We start from the raw sequence: 21,330 nt of genomic DNA, 5'->3' as shown, positions 1-21,330 counted from the left end.
TTAAAATGTGTTATCCGATTTGTTTACCTAGGGAAAAAAAACTCTCTCTTAAGAAATAAGTCTTTATTACTGCTCACTACGTTGTCTGTTTGGCTCTGTGGTACCCCTTGAGAGACATTTAGATTCCTCTTTCCTGCTAAAGCATCTGCCATTTCTGGCCACTGCTCAGTCTGAAACTGTGCACGGGAGTGTCCACCTCAGTTTGGGTACCGACATGACTGGAAGTGGCCACAAAACAGGGTTTCCAGTTTGCCGGAAATGTCAGGTGTTTAAAATCTGGGTTGGAGCTGAATCAGACCAAGCTGGAAAGAAAGAAAAAACGAATAGAACGGGAAATTTCCCGGGGAACAGAAATGCCAATACAACATGCTTTTAACCCCCGAACCTGGTGTTTCTCAAAGGCAGCGGTGTTCTTGGAAATTGTAGCTGGCCGACCCTGATGAGTGCCAGGTTCAGTGTCAGCTACTGACTCTGTACTTCTGGGCATACTGGGGCGGGGGAAGCACAGACTGGGAGCCAAACCCAGGAGGTGTATCCTGGTTTTGCAGCAGGGAGCCTGAAAGCTAGCATTGAAATGAGAGGTGAAGGGGCAGACGGGTAAGGCATAAGAGTGCCGTGGCCTTGGGAAGAAGCCCGGTTGCTTTATTGTTATTGATGCCTAGCGCAAGGTCTGTTATCCGGTGGAATAGGGGAGGAAGGTTGCAACCTTCTGGGGACTTTGACTGGGCCGTGCCAGTGCTCCCGCCGGGGCCAAAGCCAGAGGTTCCCGGCTAGAGGGTCTTGCCCTGTGCTCAGGGTCAGACTGATGCGAGTCCTAGAGAAGTAGGGTTGGAAAGCATCTCTGCAGGTTATCTAATAACAATGCCCTTCCTGGAGCAGGATCATCTGCATCCAAACTGTCTCATACAGCCATAATCTAAACTCTACATAAAACTGCCCTCAACCCTCAAAACCACAGGCCTAACACCCTGCCCTGCCACGGGGAAAGCAGGGGAACCGGGGCACCCAGTGTCCTGCTTCTATGAAATGCTGTATTTTGGATCAGGAAGGGGTTTTACCCCAAGGTCAGATTGATACAGACAAGGGGCAGGCTGCCTTCTCCGGTAGCAGGGGCATGGTATGCTACTCGGGACCTCATGAGTGTATATTGACAGCAGAAGCAAGACGTTGGCTGCCCTGGCACAGCATAGACCAAGCACCTGAACCTGCCCCAGGGGAAGCAGGGGACCAAGCTGAGGGTCATCTTATGTTGAGTGGAGATGAGGGGTTGTATGGGACAGTTTGCACAAGGCTGATCCTGCCTCAGGGAGGCGGTTGGACTAGATGTGACCTCCGGATGCCCCTTCCAGCCCCACGTCTCTAGGATCCTATGAACCCTTTAAAATCATCTGGCTACAAGCTATCACTGCCGGGCAGCTCTTCCTGGAGAGTGCCTATTCCAGTGCCCCCAGTCCCCAGCAACTGCGCAGCTGATTCAGGATGGAGCAAGACCAAGGATGGCTCTAAGCCCCCAGGAGTGGGCAGGGATCCTGGTTAAAAAAAAAAAAAATCCTCAACTTTCAGTTTAAAAAAGCCAAATAACTCCCAAATCCATATTTCCCATGATTGAAATGAAACACCATTATATCTATCTATCTGTCTGTCTGCCTGTTTCTAGATGTGACCTCCCTGCCCTGCCTACAGATCTATAGATACAGGTATATCTATAGCTAGAGAGATCTGTAGGTACAGATGGATAGAGAGAGAGATAAACCTATCAATATCAGTAGATAGGGGGAGAGAGAGAGAAACCTCTCTCTCTCCCTATCTCCTGATATAGATAGAGCTCTACCTAGATCCAGACAGAGGGATTAGTGGCGTTTCATTTTAACCACGGGAAAATGCGGATTTGGAGTTACTTTTTCTTAAACCGAAAATTGAGGATTTTTTTAAGTCAGAGAAAACCAGGCTCCCTAGTGATCAGGGACACAGACCCCCCCGCCCCCCGGTGAGGCAGGAGCCCCGCTGGAACGCGTGATCTCACTCGCCCACGTCACCTGCGGGGGGGGGGGGCGTGCCGTCACGCCGCAGGCGGCGGGCGGGAAGGGGGCAGGGGCAGCCCCGGCCGGGGGTGCGGGGCGGGGGCGGGGGCAGGGGAGCGCTGTCCCGTGGCCGCGGCTTCCCCGCCCCTGCCCCTGCCCCTGCCCGGCCCGTATTTAAGCGCCGCTCCCGGCGCGCCGCCGTCTCGCTCCCGCGCCGGCCCCATGCCGCTCCCCGCGCCGCCGCCGCTGCCGGCCCTGGCCCTGGCCCTGGCGCTGGCGCTGGCCCTGGCGCTCGGCCCGGCCGGCGCCTCCAAGTCCCCCTACCAGCAGGTCCTGCAGCACAGCCGGCTCCGCGGCAGGCAGCACGGGTAAGGGCTGCGGAGCGGGGCGGCCGCCTCGTGCCCGGCCGCGGTTCGGGGCTGGAGGGGGGCCGGCCCCCGCGCGTGTGCGATCTCGCAGCAGGCCGAGTGTGTGTGTGTGTGTGACACGTTTCCCCGGGTAGATGTGACATCTCTTATTAGACCCCAGGAGTAGTCGGGGGGGGGGGTTCCTAGCAAGCTTTCACCCTTCAGCAGGCACAGGGACTCCCTGCTCGCCTGAGAGTCCGGGGGTGAGAGGCGCCAGAAGTGCGGCAGGATGTCAGTGGAAACGTGTGTGCGTGGGTGTGATCTCGCTGCGTGGGGGCACGGTGCCACAGAAGTGTCGGTGGCTTTGGCACAGAGGGCAGGCTAGCTTTGCACCTTCTAGACTAACCCAAGTAGTATCTCATTCACACCCGTCTCTCGGGATTAGGCGTGTGTGTATGACGGATAGGGCACGGTCCCACTGAAGTGTGGTTGCCTTTGGCACACCTTGGGACTCAGCTTTACAGGTAACAGAAGGCAGGCTGCGTTTGCACCTTCTAGACTAACTCAGGTAGCATCTGATTCGCATCCATCTCTCAGGGTTGTTTGTGTGTGTGTGAGAGAGAGCGAGCTGGCAACACTATCAGGATTATTCACATGTGTATCGCATTTACAGGCACAGTCCCGTAGAAGCATGGGTGGCTTTGGCACAGCCTAGGATAATATGGAACAGAAGGCAGGCTAGATTTGCACCTTCTAGACTAACCCAAGCAGTATCTAATTCACATCCATCTCTTGGGAATAGTTGTGTGTGTGTCACTTTTAAGGGCACAGTCCCATAGACATGTAGTTGGGTTGGCATTGGCACAGTCTAGGATTACAGCTTGCAGGGAACCCGAGGCAGGCTAGACTTGCACCTTCTGGACTACCCCAAATAGCATCTAATTCATATCCATCTATCAAGATTGTTCATGTGTGCGAATGTGAGAGAGATCTGGCAACACTCTCAGGATGATTCATGTATCACTTGTGGGAGCACGGTCTCATAGAAGCACAGGTGACTGGTACAGTCTAGGATTAGGGCTAGCATGGCACAGAAGGCAGGCTAGATTTGCACCTTCTAGACTAACCCAAGTAGCAGCTATCTCACATCCATCTCTCAGGACTCTGGGTGGGTGTGTGGGTGGGTGTGGTGGGGAGCTTTTGAAACTTGGAGGGGGTGGGATGAGCTTGTTGGCTATACGCTGCAGTAAGGATGGGTGCAGCAATTTCATCATCTTCATAGTGGTGTTTAATTGAAGCATGCTGGGGGTCAGCCACAGTCCCTCCGTTCGAGGATGATCTCTACCACAGCTCATTGGTGGGTGTTGAGGCGATTTAAGAGTCCAGTTCTCAAGCCACAGGTCTGTCCTTAGAAGTTGCAGGTCTTTCCTCAGGGGAGAGTAGGCTGCAGGGCATCCCATTGTGGGGATTGCCTGTTGTCCCACATGAGAAAAGTGTGATCTTCCTTAGACTCAGTATATCTCCTGTGTCTTTAAAAGAAGAAACAACTTTTTGGAAAATGTCACCCAAGCTGAAATTTTCAGTCCCTGAAGTTTTTAATGCTACTCGGTCCCATTCAGACCTCAGTTATTTTAGACCAGACTCTTTCTTTGGGTTAAAAAGCACCTGAGTTCTTCAGACAAAAGGCACTTGGCCGGAAAGCACAGGGGATGTGTACACGTGCATCAATGCGCCTTTTCTAATGTGCGTGAAATTTAGTACTTCCAATGTGAGGTACTAAATTAATGTGCATTAGGCTATGCTAATGTGCCGTAGCACATCTGCACACTTTTTTTAAATGGACATGTAATGCATAGTAGACTATTTTACTGTGCATTAGTGTAATGGCACAGTTTTCTACACTTTAACCACAGTAAAATAGTCTACAGCACATAAAAGCGCATGTGTAGATGTGCCCACAGTGTTGTTATGTTTGCTGTCATATTGGACCAGTGCCTGCAGTACTTTCTATATTTAAACAATGTACAGCTCAAAGTTAAAGAAGTAAGACTGTGACACAAAGTGTGTGTGTTTAATTTTTTTCCATAACACTTGGGTATTGCAGAAGTCACTTTAGACCACTTTGTACTTTCATATCTCCATGCATCCCATTAAGAGAATGCATATTTAGACTGCAAGAAGAGATCTTAGCTGCTACGTTTTTTTTATTTTTTGTGAAGTCCCTGGGACAGATTTGGTAGTAGGGTGTTAGCTTCCTGGAGTAGGCGCTTGGTCTCTTTCTGTTCGCTTCCTGCTGAGTAGCAAGTGTGTTCTCAACACCTCTTTTCATAACAACCAGATCTTGACAAAATGCAAGGAAGGGCAGATCTCGGCAGTATATTTTATGAGATTTTTTCATGATGTTTTAATTGGTCTTACATTTGGTCGCTTTGCAGACTTGAGTTGGCTCAAAGGTTGCTTCTGGTTTCATTTCCTTTTTACAGGCTACAAAATACCAGAAATTATTTGTATAGGATTATTCTTTTCCTTAGGATTTTTTTTCCTTTGTCAACTATATAGCATTATACATAAACCTTGTCAATAGATCTTCATAGAAGTTGGGTTGGAAGGGACCTTGTAGATCTTTAAGTCCAACCCCCAGCCTGGGCAGGAGAAAAAATGGGCTCAAATGACTCCAGCCAGGTAGGCATCAAGCCTCCTCTTAAAGACCCCCAATTCAGTCTTCATTGAATTGGACAAAAATTGGACAGAAGTAATACCTTTCTTTAAGACTAAACCTTCCAAGGTGAAGACTATTCAAAAACCACATGGTTATAGGCTGCTAACAAGTTACTGATCCTATTCGCTCCATTGTAGAGACATTATTAGGTACAACCATCAGTTCTCACAGTTGCAGTGGTGACTCGCACTTCTTTCGAGATCTCACAAGGAACAATAAAAAAGTGGTGGGTTGGGTGTTGAGATGCTGATCGCAAGGTAGGTGTGGATCGAAGTGGGTATAGCTAGAGCCAGGACCATGAAAGAATAAAGCATGAAGGAGTGTAAGATTGGAATTTGTAAAAGGGCATCTTTAATTTGACTGTCTCAGCAAGTACAGATCCTTGGTAGGCAAATTCTAGACTATTGTCTATCTAAAAGGTGTCTTGATTGTCAAAATCTTACTGTAAATGATATAAATCTGATGTTCTTGATCTACTTAAGCCTTGAAACCAAACAATACCCAAATTCTCCTACTAACTTCAATATAGAGTGAGCACCTCGTACTTAGGAAGTAGCCACAGCCCAGTCTGCTTTAAATGAATGTATTTCTCTGGTGTTCCTTCATCTCGAAAGAGAGAATAATGTTGTTGCCGGTTCAATCAATAGAAATAGAGACAAGTACCTGCAACTGTTTTCCTAGGTGAATGGGCATTTGAGATCTTGGTGGCAATAAACCAGCATGGGAGCATTTGGAGATGGACGGATACTCCATGAATTGTACTATGCTGTCCAGATTTGGCCTGCGAGTCCATTTCTGGTGGAGGGATCTAGAAAAAAACACTCAGTTTGCTCAGTAAGCTACATTTTTGGATGTCTGCTTATACACGTATCCAACAGCAGAAACAATGGGAAAACAGCCACAGGGTTCTTGGACATAAGCTACATTGATTATGGTCTGTAGAGAGCTCAGAAGGGATCCCACAATCCAATGATATGCAACCAGATGTTGCTGCGTGTTGCTCCATGACTACCTCTACTGAAATCTATAGGATTATGGGTGGCAGAATCTTGCTCTGTAGAAAAAAAGCCATGTCTTTTTTATATTATTAAAAAAAAGCAAAAAGGGGAACCATTTGCAGATCTCTTGGGGGGGCTGCAGTTAATGAAATGCAGAAAGCCTATTAACACACCAACTACAACCCTGTAGAAATACTGGCTCCGAGAAGGATTGAGTAACTGCTGGACACTTTCAGTGATAAGCTGTGACTTGGTCTGATTTAAGGCAAGTCAGCAGAATCTGATGTTAAAAAATCTGCTATTTAAAGCTGCTTCTACTGTTTTTAAGTTTTCAAGAGAGCCAGTACCTGCTTCAGGGATCTCACTTTTAAGGACTGACAGCCAAGTAGTTGGGACTAGAGAGGAAAAGCAGTAGGCAGTTTTTATACAAGTTAGCTTAGTTCAGTGGAAACAGAACTGAGGACTTAACAAGGACAGAGAAGAGGGTTAATAAATTCATTTTAATCTAAAAGAGGCAAAGCACCAGAACACTACTGGAAGCATTTACTGTAGCCGTGTCATGGGACTCACTGATAATACAGACTATTGGGAATTTTCCTGTACTGAGAATTGTGTGGGATCCACGTGTGGCATTATGCTTATAAATGCAACACTGATGTGGGAGCATATAGCTTCAGTACTTCAACCAAACAGAAGGGGTTGGGGGATGGAGTTTGTGGTTAATAAGTAAAATACTTTTCAAAATGCAAAAGGATTTCTCCTCTTCCTAACTAGCAAGAGATTGTTCCAAAAGTACTTGAAAGACCAGCTAAAACTAGCTCTGTAGTAACCAGACTTGTCAAGGATGAGTACTGGAAGATTGTCCGCTGCTATTGAGACAGACACCGAAATCCAGGAGGTAGCTGGAGTGTCCTTGTAAGAGTAGTCCAGGCAGACTGAGCCACAAAGGGCAGCGATATAGACTATTTGGGACCAGATCTCCACTGATGTCAGCCAGCGTGGAAATCAGTAAAGCTTCCCCGGTTTATACCAGCTGAAGTTTTGGCCTTTGATTGACTTAATCATTTAGAAAGTGGATCTTACTTTCTCCCTGCGTACCTGGCATTCTGTGTAAAATGAAGCAAATGCTTCCAAGCAAAAGTGCACTGCTTTTATTGGAAGTGGCAGCAATGCTGGAACTTATGAGCACAATTTGACAAGCAGCTGAGGGTCCTCAGCTTTTGTTGACTTCAGTGGGATTTGAGGGTGCCCAGCACCCAGCAGGATGGGACAGTGTCTCTGCAGCACAGTGCCGCAGCAAAGTCAACAAAGGGCTTCTTGAAGACAAGCCAGGCTCCAGCTGAGACCAGCAGTGCATTTAGCAAATGTATAGCAGAACCTCACATTAATTCACACTAATGAGGTGGAGACCAGTGATTTGGGGAGAACTGAATTTTGTGCAATGAGGAGAAAGCAAACAGACCTAGAGGTGTGGGGGAGAGGAATCCCCACCGCATGCCCCAAACTTCTTGGTTAATAAATGAGCTGGGTGTCATTTATCATAAAACTTCAGAGCACATTTGCAATGGGCTGTAGACTCTTTTGTCCATGGAAATCTAGTGTGAGGCCACTATAATATTTTAGGCATCTTCCCCACCCCCCAGGGCTTTGGCTGAGTGAGGAAGAGCAGTCTTGTGGGGTTCTGAGCCCTTCTTGACAGAAGGTGCTGTGCCTTAGCATGTGCTTCCATGAAGTGCTGTCCAGGACATGGTCCATGGCTGCATGTTACCTTGACTGCTGTTGGATCTGACCACCCCTGACTCCTCCACCTTCTAATGTGCCTCTCTGGGGCAGGAGTCGGGGACAGTAGTCAGATGCCTGACCCAGGCAGTCTCAATTCTGTAAGTAATACACTGCATTTCCAGCTTTGCCCATGTCCGCCTCCTCCTCCTGGAATCAATATATTTTAGTGCACAGGCCCAAGGGATTGGGACTCGTACAGTCAGCAGGGCCTCTTCAGAATGGGCTGGGCACTCTGGCTGTTATCCATTGGCTGCGGGATCAGGGTTGTGCATAAGGACTTTGCTGGATCAGGGTTGGCACGCTCAATACCATTCAGGATCATGATTGATGGCTGCTGTCCACTTCCACCTGGTAAACTATGCTATGAAAATGGTGTTGTGTTGTAACAGAGGCTCATTTTAACCATCCGTAATTCAAGCAGTAATACAGGTCTAATGCCATGAATGGAATGGGTCTAATCTAATCTTCAGATAAAAGAACGTTTGTTTTAAACCAATTCAATCCACATTAGTTCAAAGACTAGTAAATACTGTTCTCTCTTTTTAGTATTAAAATGAAGCCAAATAGTCATCTTGATTACATTTATTTTAAAATATTCACCCTATTATGCGCTCTATTGAGTTTTAATCTACATCCATAATGGGAATACCGATGCCACTGTAATTTTAACTTCATTTTTTTTAATTGCTGGGGGTGGGAGGTGGAGAAAGGTCAAGACTTGCACTCAGGAAAGATGGAAAAAATCCTGGCCTCATGAAGAGAGAGCTCTTTCAGGGAATAGCATCATTTATAATAGTCATTATATATTCTGATCTCTTAGAAATTTAAGTTGCGGCTATAACAAGATTCCTTCTCGTAAACACAGTACTGCTTTTCAGACCCTTTTCAGCTCAGGCATCGCTTAATAGTCTATATATGAGTGAGTAAGAAGCTTACAATATTTCGTTCTATCTGTCTTTATCTATAGCCCCAATGTGTGCGCTGTGCAGAAGCTTATTGGAACAAACAGGAAATACTTCACAAACTGCAAACAGTGGTACCAGAGGAAAATCTGTGGCAAATCAACGTAAGTACTTGAGAGGCATCCAGAAATCTCAGTAAAAAGGTGGTATTATGGGTCCATGGATTGTATAGTGTTCTTTTGAGACAGAAGCAGCCGTTTTTAAACACATTGGCCATCACGGTTTCCAGCATGTGGCCTCTTGCTGTATATACCTTTAAGATCTGTTTCATTACAAACTCTGTTAGCCGCATTCTGATGGCTTTTTGAACAATTTGATTTTGGGGAAAGGGCATTTATACCTATCAGATGTATTGATACCTTGTTAATTGGGCTGCCTTTCTGGGCACAGACTAATTTATCACAAGCTGAGAGGCCGAGCCATATATCAGTAACCTTTGAAGTGAGGACTTAAGTGACGCCCTGCTGCACTTAGATTCATTTGCCCCTTGATGAACAAACATGAAGGTGCTTCTCTCTCTCTCTCATGCCTGAAGAATTGATTTATCATGTATTTGCTTCTGAATTAATATTTGCTCCTTGGTTGTTGTTTTTTTTCCTAGCTGTAAAATGAGGGTCCATCCTGAATCACTTGGAGTTGTTAAGGATGGAAAGCCAAAAAGGAATGATTCATTAAAGAACTGAGATATTTTTTATCCTTGCAGAGCTCTCAGTGCTGTAATGAAGTATGGATCAGATGTTTCCTACTAACTAACTTTGCCTTTTTCTCCCCCCAACTGTTTTTCTATAAAGAAGCAGTGCAGAGCTGGTGGATATTAGAGGCACTTCCTTGTGGTTTTGTGGAAGGGGAAAATAGCACAGGGAGCAGGGGAGGGGGAAAATGTCAGTTTTAAGGCAATGTTTTCAGATGACTCCTCCAGGAAAATTCATTAGGCTTTCCGATCCATCTTACACCCAAACCTGCAAACAATAATATGTAAGTAGCTATTGCACAAAATGGTGTGGGTAGCCAGCTTCCGCACATTCTTCTGAAAGGTGCACGAGTTATAACGTGCAACCCAGCTGGCTGCCAGACTCTTGCTGAAGTCTGTCTGTCTTTCAAGAGACATGGCCTTGGCGAGGTCATGCAATCTCTCTGAATGTCATAATGGGGCTTGAGCTGCGCCTCTCAGAAGCGTGTGAAGCTGTGCCTGTCGCAATTTTATTGGAGCTAGTTCTCTGTTTTCCCATGCCAAGACTGAATCAAGATTTCCATGCAAATTTGACATAAATGAAAGCATTAGCAATTTCATTTTGATGGAGATCATGTGTAGAAAAATCATTTCTTCAATGGAACTGACATCAGAAGATCATCCAGATGTTTTTCAGGACATTTGGGAAAGTATTTAACAAGCATTATCCAGTCCGGCATTGAATCGGGCCTATTACAATAATCTTTCTCTTGAGCTGAGATGAAATGAACTCTGTTTCCTGGCTGAGCAGCAAACTGAGAAGTCTTTCACTGTTTTCACCTGAAGGGACTATCTGGATTTTAAGTTGGCTGCTAAAGAAAACATTCGAGTGGCTCAACTGCATGTGCGGAGCTTCATGTTTAGTCCCCTGTGTTTCTTGTTTGTATAATGAAGAGGTAGGAAAAACAGAAATCACCACTCTTTATGGTTTCTGGTCTTTCAGCGCATTACCTCTAAATGAATGCATTCCCTAGTCTTCTACATGAAGTTAAAACTGCAGAAGTATTGTATGATGTTATTGAGCATATACAGTAATAATGTAAGGTTGTCCTAAGCCAAAATGTTGACTACGAGAAAATGCTAAAATACAAAATCTACCCGTCACCTCAAATCAGGGAGGATGAGCAGGGATTCATAACGTTGCAACGTCTCACAAGGGGATGAGGGCTTTTGTGAAACAAACTCTAGCTAGATTGGCACCTGGTAGCCTGTTCCAGAGCCTTGAGTTAGGAGCCTGCACTGCACATACAGTGCCCGGGGAGACTTGGGCATCTTTCATCCCTGATCCATTTTGCCCCAGTGGAAGGGAGCCGAAGTGCAGGAGAGATGTCCCTCCATATGTTGGAGTGGTCTAAAAACCTGTTTCTGAGAAGCTGTCCCAGGACAGCTATCTACTAAAGATGCTGCAGCCTGGGGCTAGGTCACTTTTTTCCAGCTAAGGTGTGTGGGGACCATGAGTTCCTCCCCAGGCCAGCCCTGTATCCCCCCCCTTCCTTCCTGCCACACACACTGGACCACCTCTTGTCAAGGTGCCTGGGGATGTGTGGGTTGGTCGATTGCTATGGGGATATTTTGCTCACAGGTGAAGACAAAATTATCTGTATGTAAAAACCAAACCCCCCTTCTACTTAATTCCCCTTCTCATTTTTCTGCATAATATAATATCATGTTCCCAGTGAAAAGTGCCTGGAAAACATACTGGATTATGGCTGTAGGTTGCATATACCTGGGATATGGGCCTCCCTCTCTAGACAAGTTGCTTTAGTCATTTGAAGGTTGAAATAAGGTCACTTTAATCATCATCTCATGTATTGAGATGTCTTGGGGAGGCCATGCAAGTTATGGAGTTCAGATCCTCTCTGATTTAGAGAGGGATTTTCCCTGCATGGGAAAGTGGATGAGCTGCTACAGCCCCAGAGGAATACTGACTTCCACTTGCTGTGGGCTAAGCAGGTTTACTTGGTTCCTTGTTGAATACAGTTGTAAATGACCTGAGCTAGCCACCCCTTGCTCACTCCGTGACTCATCCCATTGATATCAGTAGCCCATGTTAACGGGTTGTAGTGTGCTACATCTAAGTGGTAATATCCATCCCCATTATCATCCATTATCATCCTCGTAAATCCATGAATAGATGCATGATTGTTTGTGCATCGCTTCTTCTTTGTAGAAATGACATTTTCTTTACACCAGTGGTATAGCAGCCGGCTGCTTATGATGGTGAGCATCATGTCAGGCAGGCTTGTATCCTGAGCGTCCAGCATCTTGGACCATTCCTGCAGAAGACTTTAGGGCAATATGCTAGATCTGATGAGTTTTGATAGAAACTTCAACACATGCATCACTAGCCCTCTTATCTGTGGTTTTTGGTGTTCTGACCCATCCAAAAGAATTAGATTACATTATTTGGAAGAAATTAGATGAAGGGTTTATGTGCGTGCCAACACTGCATTGTTTGATGATGATGAAGTAGAATTAGATGGTTGGCAAAAAGTTTGACTTCACTTTGATTTAATGAGCATTAAAACAAGTTCTTTGTTTTGGTAATTAACTACTTTTCCACTGTTGGTTAGATAGTCTTTCCAAGGGCAAAGGGGTATTTTATTTAATATATTCCCATACTTCTGTGTTTATATTTCCATGAATCCCATGCACACTATCCTCATGAAAGTGCTTTTTTAAAATGATAAATATAATTCAGCTCCAGATTTTTATCTTAAGGACAAAGAGATAACTTGGCTAACTTTGCATTTAAGCCTTTGAAATAATAATTGCTAGTGGCATTATGTTTGTCCTTTAACACTTTCCTGTCTTCCTGGGCTAAACTAACATTCTCCTTTTGTCTGATGTGCTTTTCTTAGTTCAGAAAAAAACCCAAGTCTCTGGCACTCCCTTTATAAAACAGACCAGATGGGTTTTATTACAGGAAATTATTACAAATAGATCTTTATGCAGTAATGTATGCTTACACTTATTTTTATTACCTTGAAAAATGCACTTAAAATTAAATTTTAGGAACATAGTGGCAGAACAATGACTTGTGGGGAGTGGGGGTCGGGGAGGAATAGGGTAGCTCACTGTGCATGGTATGGGCTATTTTATGGAACACGGCATTTTGAAACCCAAATCTGACTTAATAACTATAAAGATTTTACTTGAAATCACTCAGCAAGGAGGTCAGGAAATCGTGGTGAGAAAGCATTGCACAGTGCATGACAAATGCTCTTTGTATGAGGGCATTCTGACGGGCTTGCTTACTTAACTTGCATAGTTGGCACCTCGCAGAGATGCAGTGATCTGTAACCAATGATCCAACATCATAGACAGAGACTGTATTTGGTGGATTCGAGGGTTTTCAAGTAGAATACCAAGTAGAGTACCACTAGCCTGCTCAGTAAGTTAGGAGTGCATTTAACATTGCAAACTGTATGCCATTGGCCATATAAGAACAAAACTTGGCTAAATGCTTACAGTCTTTGCAGTCTCATGTGGGTTCATGGGGCAGTATGTATATTCTGGGTCAAATTCTGCCTCTAGCTTGAATGAGCTTGCAAAATATAAAAGCAATAGATGATTTTTGGTGAGGTTTGAACAAACAGAAGGCTTCAAATACAGGACCACGTTCTGCCCTCTGTTACATCCATGCAATTTGATCTACTTTGACAGTACAGCTACCAATAACCAGTGCATAAATTTGCCCCATGCATATTTTTTCCCCACTCTTGGCCAGTGTCTCCCCATCTCTTTATTGTATATTATGATATCCAACTCTCCTGAAAGACCTCACATGGTCTCTCGCCCAGTGGTATGATAAATGTTACATTCTGCTCAAAGGATAGCCACCGCGAAAGGAGAGACGCGATGTAGATCCCATTAGATATGTGGCCCTGCAGAGGATACTGGCTCACAACCAGAGAATGTGGCTGCCTTAATTAAATTACCATGTCCTAGGCAGGAGATCTCTAGGGCATTTGAAAACACAGCTGAGTCAAGGTGGAAGCCAGTTACCTCATCATACTCAGCTGTGGAGAGGTTTTGGGAAGCTCTTGCCATCTCCCAAAAGCCCTCGGTAATGCGGTATGCCAGCTGGGTGAGACTTTTGTGAACCGTCAGGGAGAGACTGGGGTTGTTTTCAGGTCTAGCAATAAAAGATCAGAGATTGTTGGGCCAAATTCACCCCGAGGGTAATTTCACTGGGACTGTTGGAGTTACGCTGGCAGTAGGCTTATTTATTGCCTTTTAAAATATGCTTACATGACAAGCTCTATGCATACATTTAGAATAAAGACTTCCTAACAACCAAAGCGAGTTCATTCTCCCGTCTGAATGGCTCTACAGCCTCTAGGCTCTCTCTGCTCCTCATCTCGAAGGGAAAAGCAAGAGGAAGCAGCTGATCCTCGCTGCATCCTCTGACCAACATCTCCCAGCCAAGACCTTCTATCCAATACAACCCTCTGTGCCAGCCTGCTGCACCCGGAGATGTGACTCCAGGGCCTGTTTAGCGAGGCCCACCAGCTAATTTCACTTGTGCGCTGGGGACTTACCCACATGCCTCCCAGGTGGCCACTATTTTACCCATCACCATTTCATACATCAGAATCATCCCCCTGAAGCCGACAGAAAGCTAGCTGAAGGCTCTGGAGACAAGGTGCCTTTTCGCACCACTGAACAATTGGGCAGATCCCTCCTGTATTGACTTAAGCATCCAAGTGGCATGTGCTAAAATGAATTAGTGATCCATCAGAGAGGTCACCATGGCACTGATGAGCACCCTGGGAGATCTGAGACCGATGCATACATGGCTACAGCCCGTTCTGTACCGGTGAGATATATCCAGCTTTTTCTTTTGCCAGCTGATACAGAGCTGTGGCAAAGAGGATGTAGCTCTTGGCTACCGGCACAAAGGCCCCAGCAGGCTTTCAATTGCCATGGGCTTTCTGCAGTCTTGTAAACCCTGGAGTGAGTTAAAACGCCGCTCTGCAAGCTGTGTATGCTCACTTCCTGATCCGTTAGTCACAGCTCATTAATCTCCGATCAATCCATAAATAAGCCTTTTAAAGGCGACGTCAGAACTCAAGAATTATTTATGCTGAACTCTGGACTGATTTCTCTTTAACCAGCGCCTCGTCTTTGATTACACTTCTGGACCAAGGAGTAGTCTAGACTGGATTTAGTTTCTTTGGTGGAAGAAAAAAAAAAAGAGAGAAATTGGGGGTTGGGGGCAGGGGATTGTATGTTTCTAATGAACATGAGAAAATAAGGTAGCTAAGAAAAGTGGAACAGCAGGGTGTTGAGATCTCCAGTAGTCAAAAGAAGGGATTGCTTTAGGCAAACTCTTTCCCACATGGAATATATAATGTCTAGACAATCAGTCTGGGTTTGCTTTGTAATTCTGTTAGGAAGCCATGACACACAATTTATTTGCTTCTGTCACAGAAGCACAGGTATTCGTTTCACTCACTGACTCTTAATTACCCTGAAGAATTCTGTTTAAACCCAAGGCATTCCCACTGCTTGCGAGCTGCTCAAATGCTGACAAATACCCAAAGGCTCCAGGTTTTTCCTTCTTTTGAACTAAGCCCAGTAAAACACAGCTCTCGGGGTCTCCAATCCCCTTCTTTTCAAACAAAGTTTTAAAAAAAAGAGAAGAAGAAGAGAGCATGCAGTTTTAGAGGACTCTCTGGTTTTATTCATGGTTTTGACACCAAGCTCAAATTGTTTTGTCCCTTTTTTAGTAATTGTAAAGGGTAGTGGTAAAGCACAACTCGGTGCGAAAAAAAAGCAATAACTTCTGTTTTGGTTTTTTCCCTATGGGAACCAGTCTGAAAACAAAGTGACTGCCTTTTATTGACTTCTTAAATTGTAATTCATGTTACATGAACTGGGCCCATTCCTCAGTTGATGAAAATTTCCATAAATTAGTGGAACTACTGGGCTTGAGACTGGGTCGGGGTCTATCACACTGTTTGTCTTTTTACAGTGGAGCAGGGTAGTTGAATTGACTCGATCATTAGTGGATCAATGCATAGATGCAACGGTTATATTGGTATGAATTATGCAGTTCGAAGACGTTTTGATAAACTGCTCCTATAATATTGTAAGTGGGGTGGAAAAGTGAGTCTAAACCTATATCAGTCAGGGTCCTAGTGTGGTATTAGCAGGCAAATATAAGTTAATTCAGAACAGCTCTGTTTATTTCAAAGGAGCGAGTGCCTTTCCCTTTCAAAACGGTTTAGAGTTCCGTCTATCAGCAGCCTGGAAGTATTTAATGTACCAGAGGCTTAGTACTTCTTCCAGGGGTATGTCTGTGCAGAATTTTATGAAGGCCACGACCAAATGGACTTTAAATTAGCTAAGGCCAACCAGAAAATACTCCAGCAGTTAGCCCATCCTGAGTTCCTTGCTACTGCAGCTACACTGCCCACACCACTTGAGCTAGGCTGGGTAAGACTACACAAACTGCATTTGGTCCTGTGTACGCCCTGAACGCTGCACTAAATAGTATGGGTGTTTCATTTGCAAGCAGCAGTTATTTATGTGGTAGGTTTGCTACTTCCAGAGTTTATTTTGGTCTGTTAGTGCAATGTGTATAAGATGTTAGAGATGCCACTTCTCACCTACTATAAAAAATATGGTTGGCAAACTAATCAGCTGTGTCAGTTAATGAGTCCCAAAGCTTGATGGGAAAAGTCTGGTTCAGTTTGTGATACAGAGACAAGCTGAGAGTTTTTCCCAACAAGAGCTGGGCTGGCAGTGATCAAATGAAAGAAAACATTACACTGCTTTGTTAAGCTTAACACTGGGGATTGACCAGGAGTTATCCAAACAGCGATTAAATGTGGTGTACAAACCCAGGAGATCCAAAATAGCTTTCCCGGTGTGCTAAAGCAAGCTGGCACTTGCAGCTTTATTTCTTTCCAATCAATACAAGGGACTATGAGCAAATGTTATCTGAGAAATAGTAGTGTGACCCAAAGCCACACCAAGTAATTAAGACCTACGCAATTCAATAAAAGGAGCTTTTTCAAGAACGTTGCATAATAACAAATAGTACGAATCAGCTCATGGTCTTTCTGCACAGCCTGCAGAATTTGGCTCTTGGTATTGTGGAAGGGAAACGCAGTCTGAATACATAGACTGAATATATACCCCACTTCCCACAGCATGGAAGGCATCTCTGATATGGCATTCAGTGGTTCAAGTTGCACTGGGTTGTGTTCACTTCTGAAGAGGGATATCATGTGGGCTGCACAGCGATAGGCTTTCAGGGGTTGACATGAGTAAGGAGTGAAGCAGGGTTGTTTTGATGATATTTTTAATTGGATCAACGGTATAGTTGGGAGAAATGTTAGAAAAGCTTTTGGGCACCAGGTGCCCTTTTCTCGGGTCACTCTGTGGAGGAAGCGAAGTGAATAGATCAGCTCTAGAAGTGAAAATATATGGATGTTTAATCTGTGTTCTTTAGAGGGCACTGACTGTCATTCCCAGGAAAAGAAACAACTGCACAAGTAACCAGCATGGCCCTGCAGGATGGGGAGCATTCTTCTGACTCAGCAGAAGATCAGCCAACACCTGCTTACTTGTTATACCATCCTGGTTTCCCTTTGTGCTCCCATTATTGTGGCCCAGCAGGCGACTGAAACGGATGAGAGTTCTCCACAAAAGGAGGAATGTTGTCCATTTCAGCCTCCCCCGAGGCTGGGGGTGGGAGCCCAGATGGATGTGTACAGTGTGCATGTGTATGCCTGCAACATGTGGACACACACATCTGGGATGCAAACTAAGCAGAATTCAGCTTTCGGCCTGGAACAAGCCAAACCCACATCTATTCAACTGAAACATAATTGCTCAGTTCCAACTGGACAAACTGCTGACCTGTTCTGCTGCGGGCACTGGCTGACATGCCAAAGGTCAGCAATGGAAACTAGCCTCCTACTTCTGTTCCTGGCTGTACCAGTTAGTTCCTTTGCTAAAATACTGCACTAGGGGAAAGGTAGACAAGGTGTTTTGTATAAATCTGGTATCTTTTATTAGACCAACTCAAATAGTTGGAAAAATTCTTCTTTGCAAGCTTTCGTGTATAAATACCCTACCACTAGAGGAAAGACCGTCTCGGGCTGCTTGCACAAGGATTAGGTGCTATGGATGCTCCAGTATATTTTCCATGTTGCTTTCCTCTCTCCAGGAAAAACTGGCAGTCAGATGTGGCCAGTAGTTAAAAATCTGGGTGCCTCAGACTTTAAATTTCTGAAAAAATGACCCATCTTGGCCATTGCATTTGAGTCCTATGTAGGTTCTGGACATGCCATTGTAAAAAATAAAATAAATATTTTACTTCTGTTAGGATTGTGAGTCAGTCACTTTCCAAGCCTATATGCTTGGAAGCATTGGTGGTTCAATGGCAGAATTGCTGCTTGCTATGTTGAGGCTCTGGGTTCAACTCCCAGCCAGTGCAAATGCTTGAAGTGGTTACTTTGCCTATCTTAGTTGCCTCAGGTAGTCCTTGAAAAAGATACTCAACTCTACCTTTCCCTTATTTCCCCCTCTATGTGGTGCTGGTCAGGCTGCAGCTGGAGTTCTGTGTCCAGTTCTGGGTGCCGCACTTCAAGAAGGATGTGGAGAACCTGGAGAGGGTCCAGAGGAGGGCCACTCATATGGTTGAGGGCCTCTGTGGCCAGCTCTGTCAGGACCTGAGGGACCTGCTCTTTGAGGACCTGAATTTCTTCAGTCTCTGCAAGAGGAGACTGAGGGGGGGGATCTTGTGGCCGCCTACAACCTTATCAGGGGCCAGCAGCAGGGACTCGGGGAAAGTCTGTCCACCAGGGCCCCCCTTGGAGTCACCAGGAACAACGGCCACAAGCTGAGGGAGGATAGGTTTAGGTTAGATATTAGGAAGAGCTACTTCACTGTAAGGGTGGCCAGAGCCTGGAATAGGCTTCCCAGAGAGGGGGTGCTCTCACCTTCCCTGGAGATCTTCAAGAGGAGACTGGACAGGCACCTGGCTGGGGTCTTATGACCCCTGCTGCCCCCAGTGCTCCTTCCTGCCCATGGCGGGGGGTTGGACTAGATGATCTGTCTAGGTCCCTTCTCACTCATTGAGTCTATGATTCTATGCTGGCACTTGAAATTTGATTTCAGTCTTTTGTTTGGATTTGAATATGCTCTCAAAGGGAACCTGATTTTTGGTATCTTATTTTCTTTTTACAACGCAAAGGGATTGAGACAACTGGAACTTGCAAGGAGATAAAATATAGCTAGTTGTTTTAATTCTAAGATCACTTATTAGTTTTATAACTCAGTACATATAAGCTGTTGAAAATATAGAAAAAGACATGTAGAGTGAAAAACTCGTTGTCTAATCTTCGGTGTCTGTTTTCTATTGCAGAGTGATCAGTTATGAGTGCTGCCCTGGATATGAAAAAGTTCCTGGAGAAAAAGGCTGTCCAGCTGGTAAAATATGTTTTATATTTATTTAGGCATTTAAATTCTACAGCTGTCCAGAGCAGATAATTGCTCTGATTCTTGGGAATTGTGGGTGATACTGTATACTCAATTGTGTGAAGAAAAAAGACATATCCAGTCGAAAACTAAATTATATCATCTCAAATGAGCTTCAACGCCTGCAGAGTTTTGACAGAAATGTTCTTTTCACTTAAAAATATATTGAAGGTAATTAATCTAAGTTAAGCCTGGTATAGATATTAGGAGCAGGTTGAGTAGCACTACTGGAAATCTGATGCAAAACTATCTGTCATAACACACCGATCTTCTGGCTCGTACTCATTTTTCATGATGGCAAGCCATAAGTCTTAGAAAAGTACATCTGCTTGAAAAAGACAGCTCAGTGACTACAAAGAAAAGAAGGGGAAAATCCATCGCATTACAGCAAAAAGGAAATGTTCCGTTTCTTCCAATTTTGATGTCCCTATCTGAGCCTTTTCCTCCTGAGGAAGTTGTCGACATCTCCGCTGGTGCAAGCTCCGTTGAGATTAAGGGTGTGGTGCTACTTTACACCAGTGAAGAATCTGTCAGTATGTAATTTGGCATGACATCAGTGCAAACAAGAGCTAGCTCTGGATAAGGGCAGGCCTAGGTATTCATCTGTAGTCCCTGTGGGAGCCATGCTCATCTGGGTGGATGTTCCAGTTGCTCGAAGTCCTGCAACCTATTTGCTATGGGGGTGCCATCAGCTGTGCCCTGAAAATGGGCAGCCAGTTGCATTCCATGGACAGGAAGTCCCTTCCCCTCCTACCCCCAACTGCAAGCCCCAGTCCTGGCCTTTGTCATTCCAGGTCTGTTTTCAGACACCAAGGCTGAGTTTGGGGTTCTGTGGCACTTGCCACCATTGATAGAGAAGCAGGTTACTTATAACAATGGATATGGGGATCGCAGCCTAAAAATAATCTGGACCTGTGTTGCTAATTGTAAACATCTAGGAAAGAAACGTGAAAACCCAGTGTCAAATGAAAAATCAAGTGAAACCTATAAAAATATCTTGGTTCAGTTCTGGCATTTCTTTCCTTAATTATCTGGGGCTAGATTCTGATTTTTGTATGAAGCCAAAGTAAGTCCGTTTCAATCCATGGTGAAGCTGTTGGCTCTGGATATATAGTGTAGCTACTGAGATTAAAATCTGTCCCTGTCTTAAGACAGCAGTGTGATAAATTGCTGTTCTAATTCTAACAAATATATGGCTGAGTTCACTGGCATGTTTCATTTCCAGACATTTACATTTTTTTGCCAGCAGCTCTGTTTTAATTCACTCCTGTGCAGTATAGTATGAATCACTGTGTGCTAGAAATAAAATATTTTCTTCTTTCAGCTTTACCACTTTCAAACATCTATGAAACTCTGGGGCTTGTGGGATCCTCTACCACACAGCTGTATTCTGACCGCTCGAACCTGAGACCAGAAATTGAAGCACCTGGAAGTTTTACCATCTTTGCTCCAAGCAATTTGGCCTGGGCTTCTTTGCCTGCTGTAAGATTAAATTCACTGTTCTTCTATTGCTTTGCTGCTTTATTTTTCTTTATTTAATATTCCGAGTGGTAGGGACTGAGGTTCACTGAATGGCTAGTCCCAATGGAGGCAAGGCAGGTTCCAACGCAGGCATTGCAAGGCATTGCTTCCAACATAGGCATTACTATACTATAGTCCATCAAGTCCAGTTTTGACTAGTACTTAGTTCTTGAGAGTAAGTTTAAGAGCCCCAGGGTAGACAGTTGGGGGTCAATTTGCTCCCATATTAGGACTTCTGATCTTTGCTAGAGATTTACTTAAGACCCGAATCAAGAAATCAAATATCCTTTCTACAGTTTTCTTTTTGTGGTTCATTACTTGATAACTTGTTTATTCCTGATATCCATAAAACGTCCAGTGCCTTTTTTTGAATCTTATTAAATTCTTGGCCTTCCACAGTTGAATTTGGACATAGAATTGCTTGGCTTCAAACTTTCCACTTCTTTCTCTTTAATTAACCCCGCTGCCAAACCCCATCAGCTTTACTTTGCTTTGATCTATAGAAATGGGAAAGAATTCAAAATCCTGTGCCCTATTTGCTGAGATGGCTTTAAACAGATGCATGCACTGAAGATCAAGAATCATATTTTCATTATATGCATCTACTCTGCCTAGCACATGGATATTTCTGATTCATTATTTGGACCAACTGTAGGTACTGCTATCATAGACATGATGACAGCAATTAACAAAAGCTTTGCCTTGATACAAGGCTCTGGTTAGTCATTCATAAAAGGCGTAGCTTTGGTGTT

The 21,330-nt window shown here is 44.6% G+C and overlaps 1 protein-coding gene across 1 annotated transcript in view; it reads left to right on the top strand.

Annotated features, from left to right (window-relative positions):
- Positions 1 to 2,136: 2,136 nt before the first annotated feature.
- TGFBI (transforming growth factor beta induced) overlaps positions 2,137 to 21,330 on the top strand; it is a 34,003-nt gene continuing 14,809 nt past the window's right edge. The window contains exons 1-4 of the mRNA XM_090064889.1: positions 2,137 to 2,389; positions 8,835 to 8,933; positions 18,945 to 19,009; positions 20,382 to 20,539. Of these exons, the coding sequence (XP_089921015.1) occupies positions 2,244 to 2,389; positions 8,835 to 8,933; positions 18,945 to 19,009; positions 20,382 to 20,539 (468 nt within the window). The 5' untranslated portion in view covers positions 2,137 to 2,243. The remainder of the gene's footprint in view (positions 2,390 to 8,834; positions 8,934 to 18,944; positions 19,010 to 20,381; positions 20,540 to 21,330) is intronic.

The sequence above is a fragment of the Crocodylus siamensis genome, chromosome 10 (genome assembly GCF_052110815.1).
Source record: "Crocodylus siamensis isolate JL-2025a chromosome 10, ASM5211081v1, whole genome shotgun sequence".
Taxonomy (NCBI): domain Eukaryota; kingdom Metazoa; phylum Chordata; order Crocodylia; family Crocodylidae; genus Crocodylus; species Crocodylus siamensis.
The sequence above is the reverse complement of the archived record's forward strand: the minus strand, read 5'-3'. Positions and strand labels throughout refer to the sequence as shown.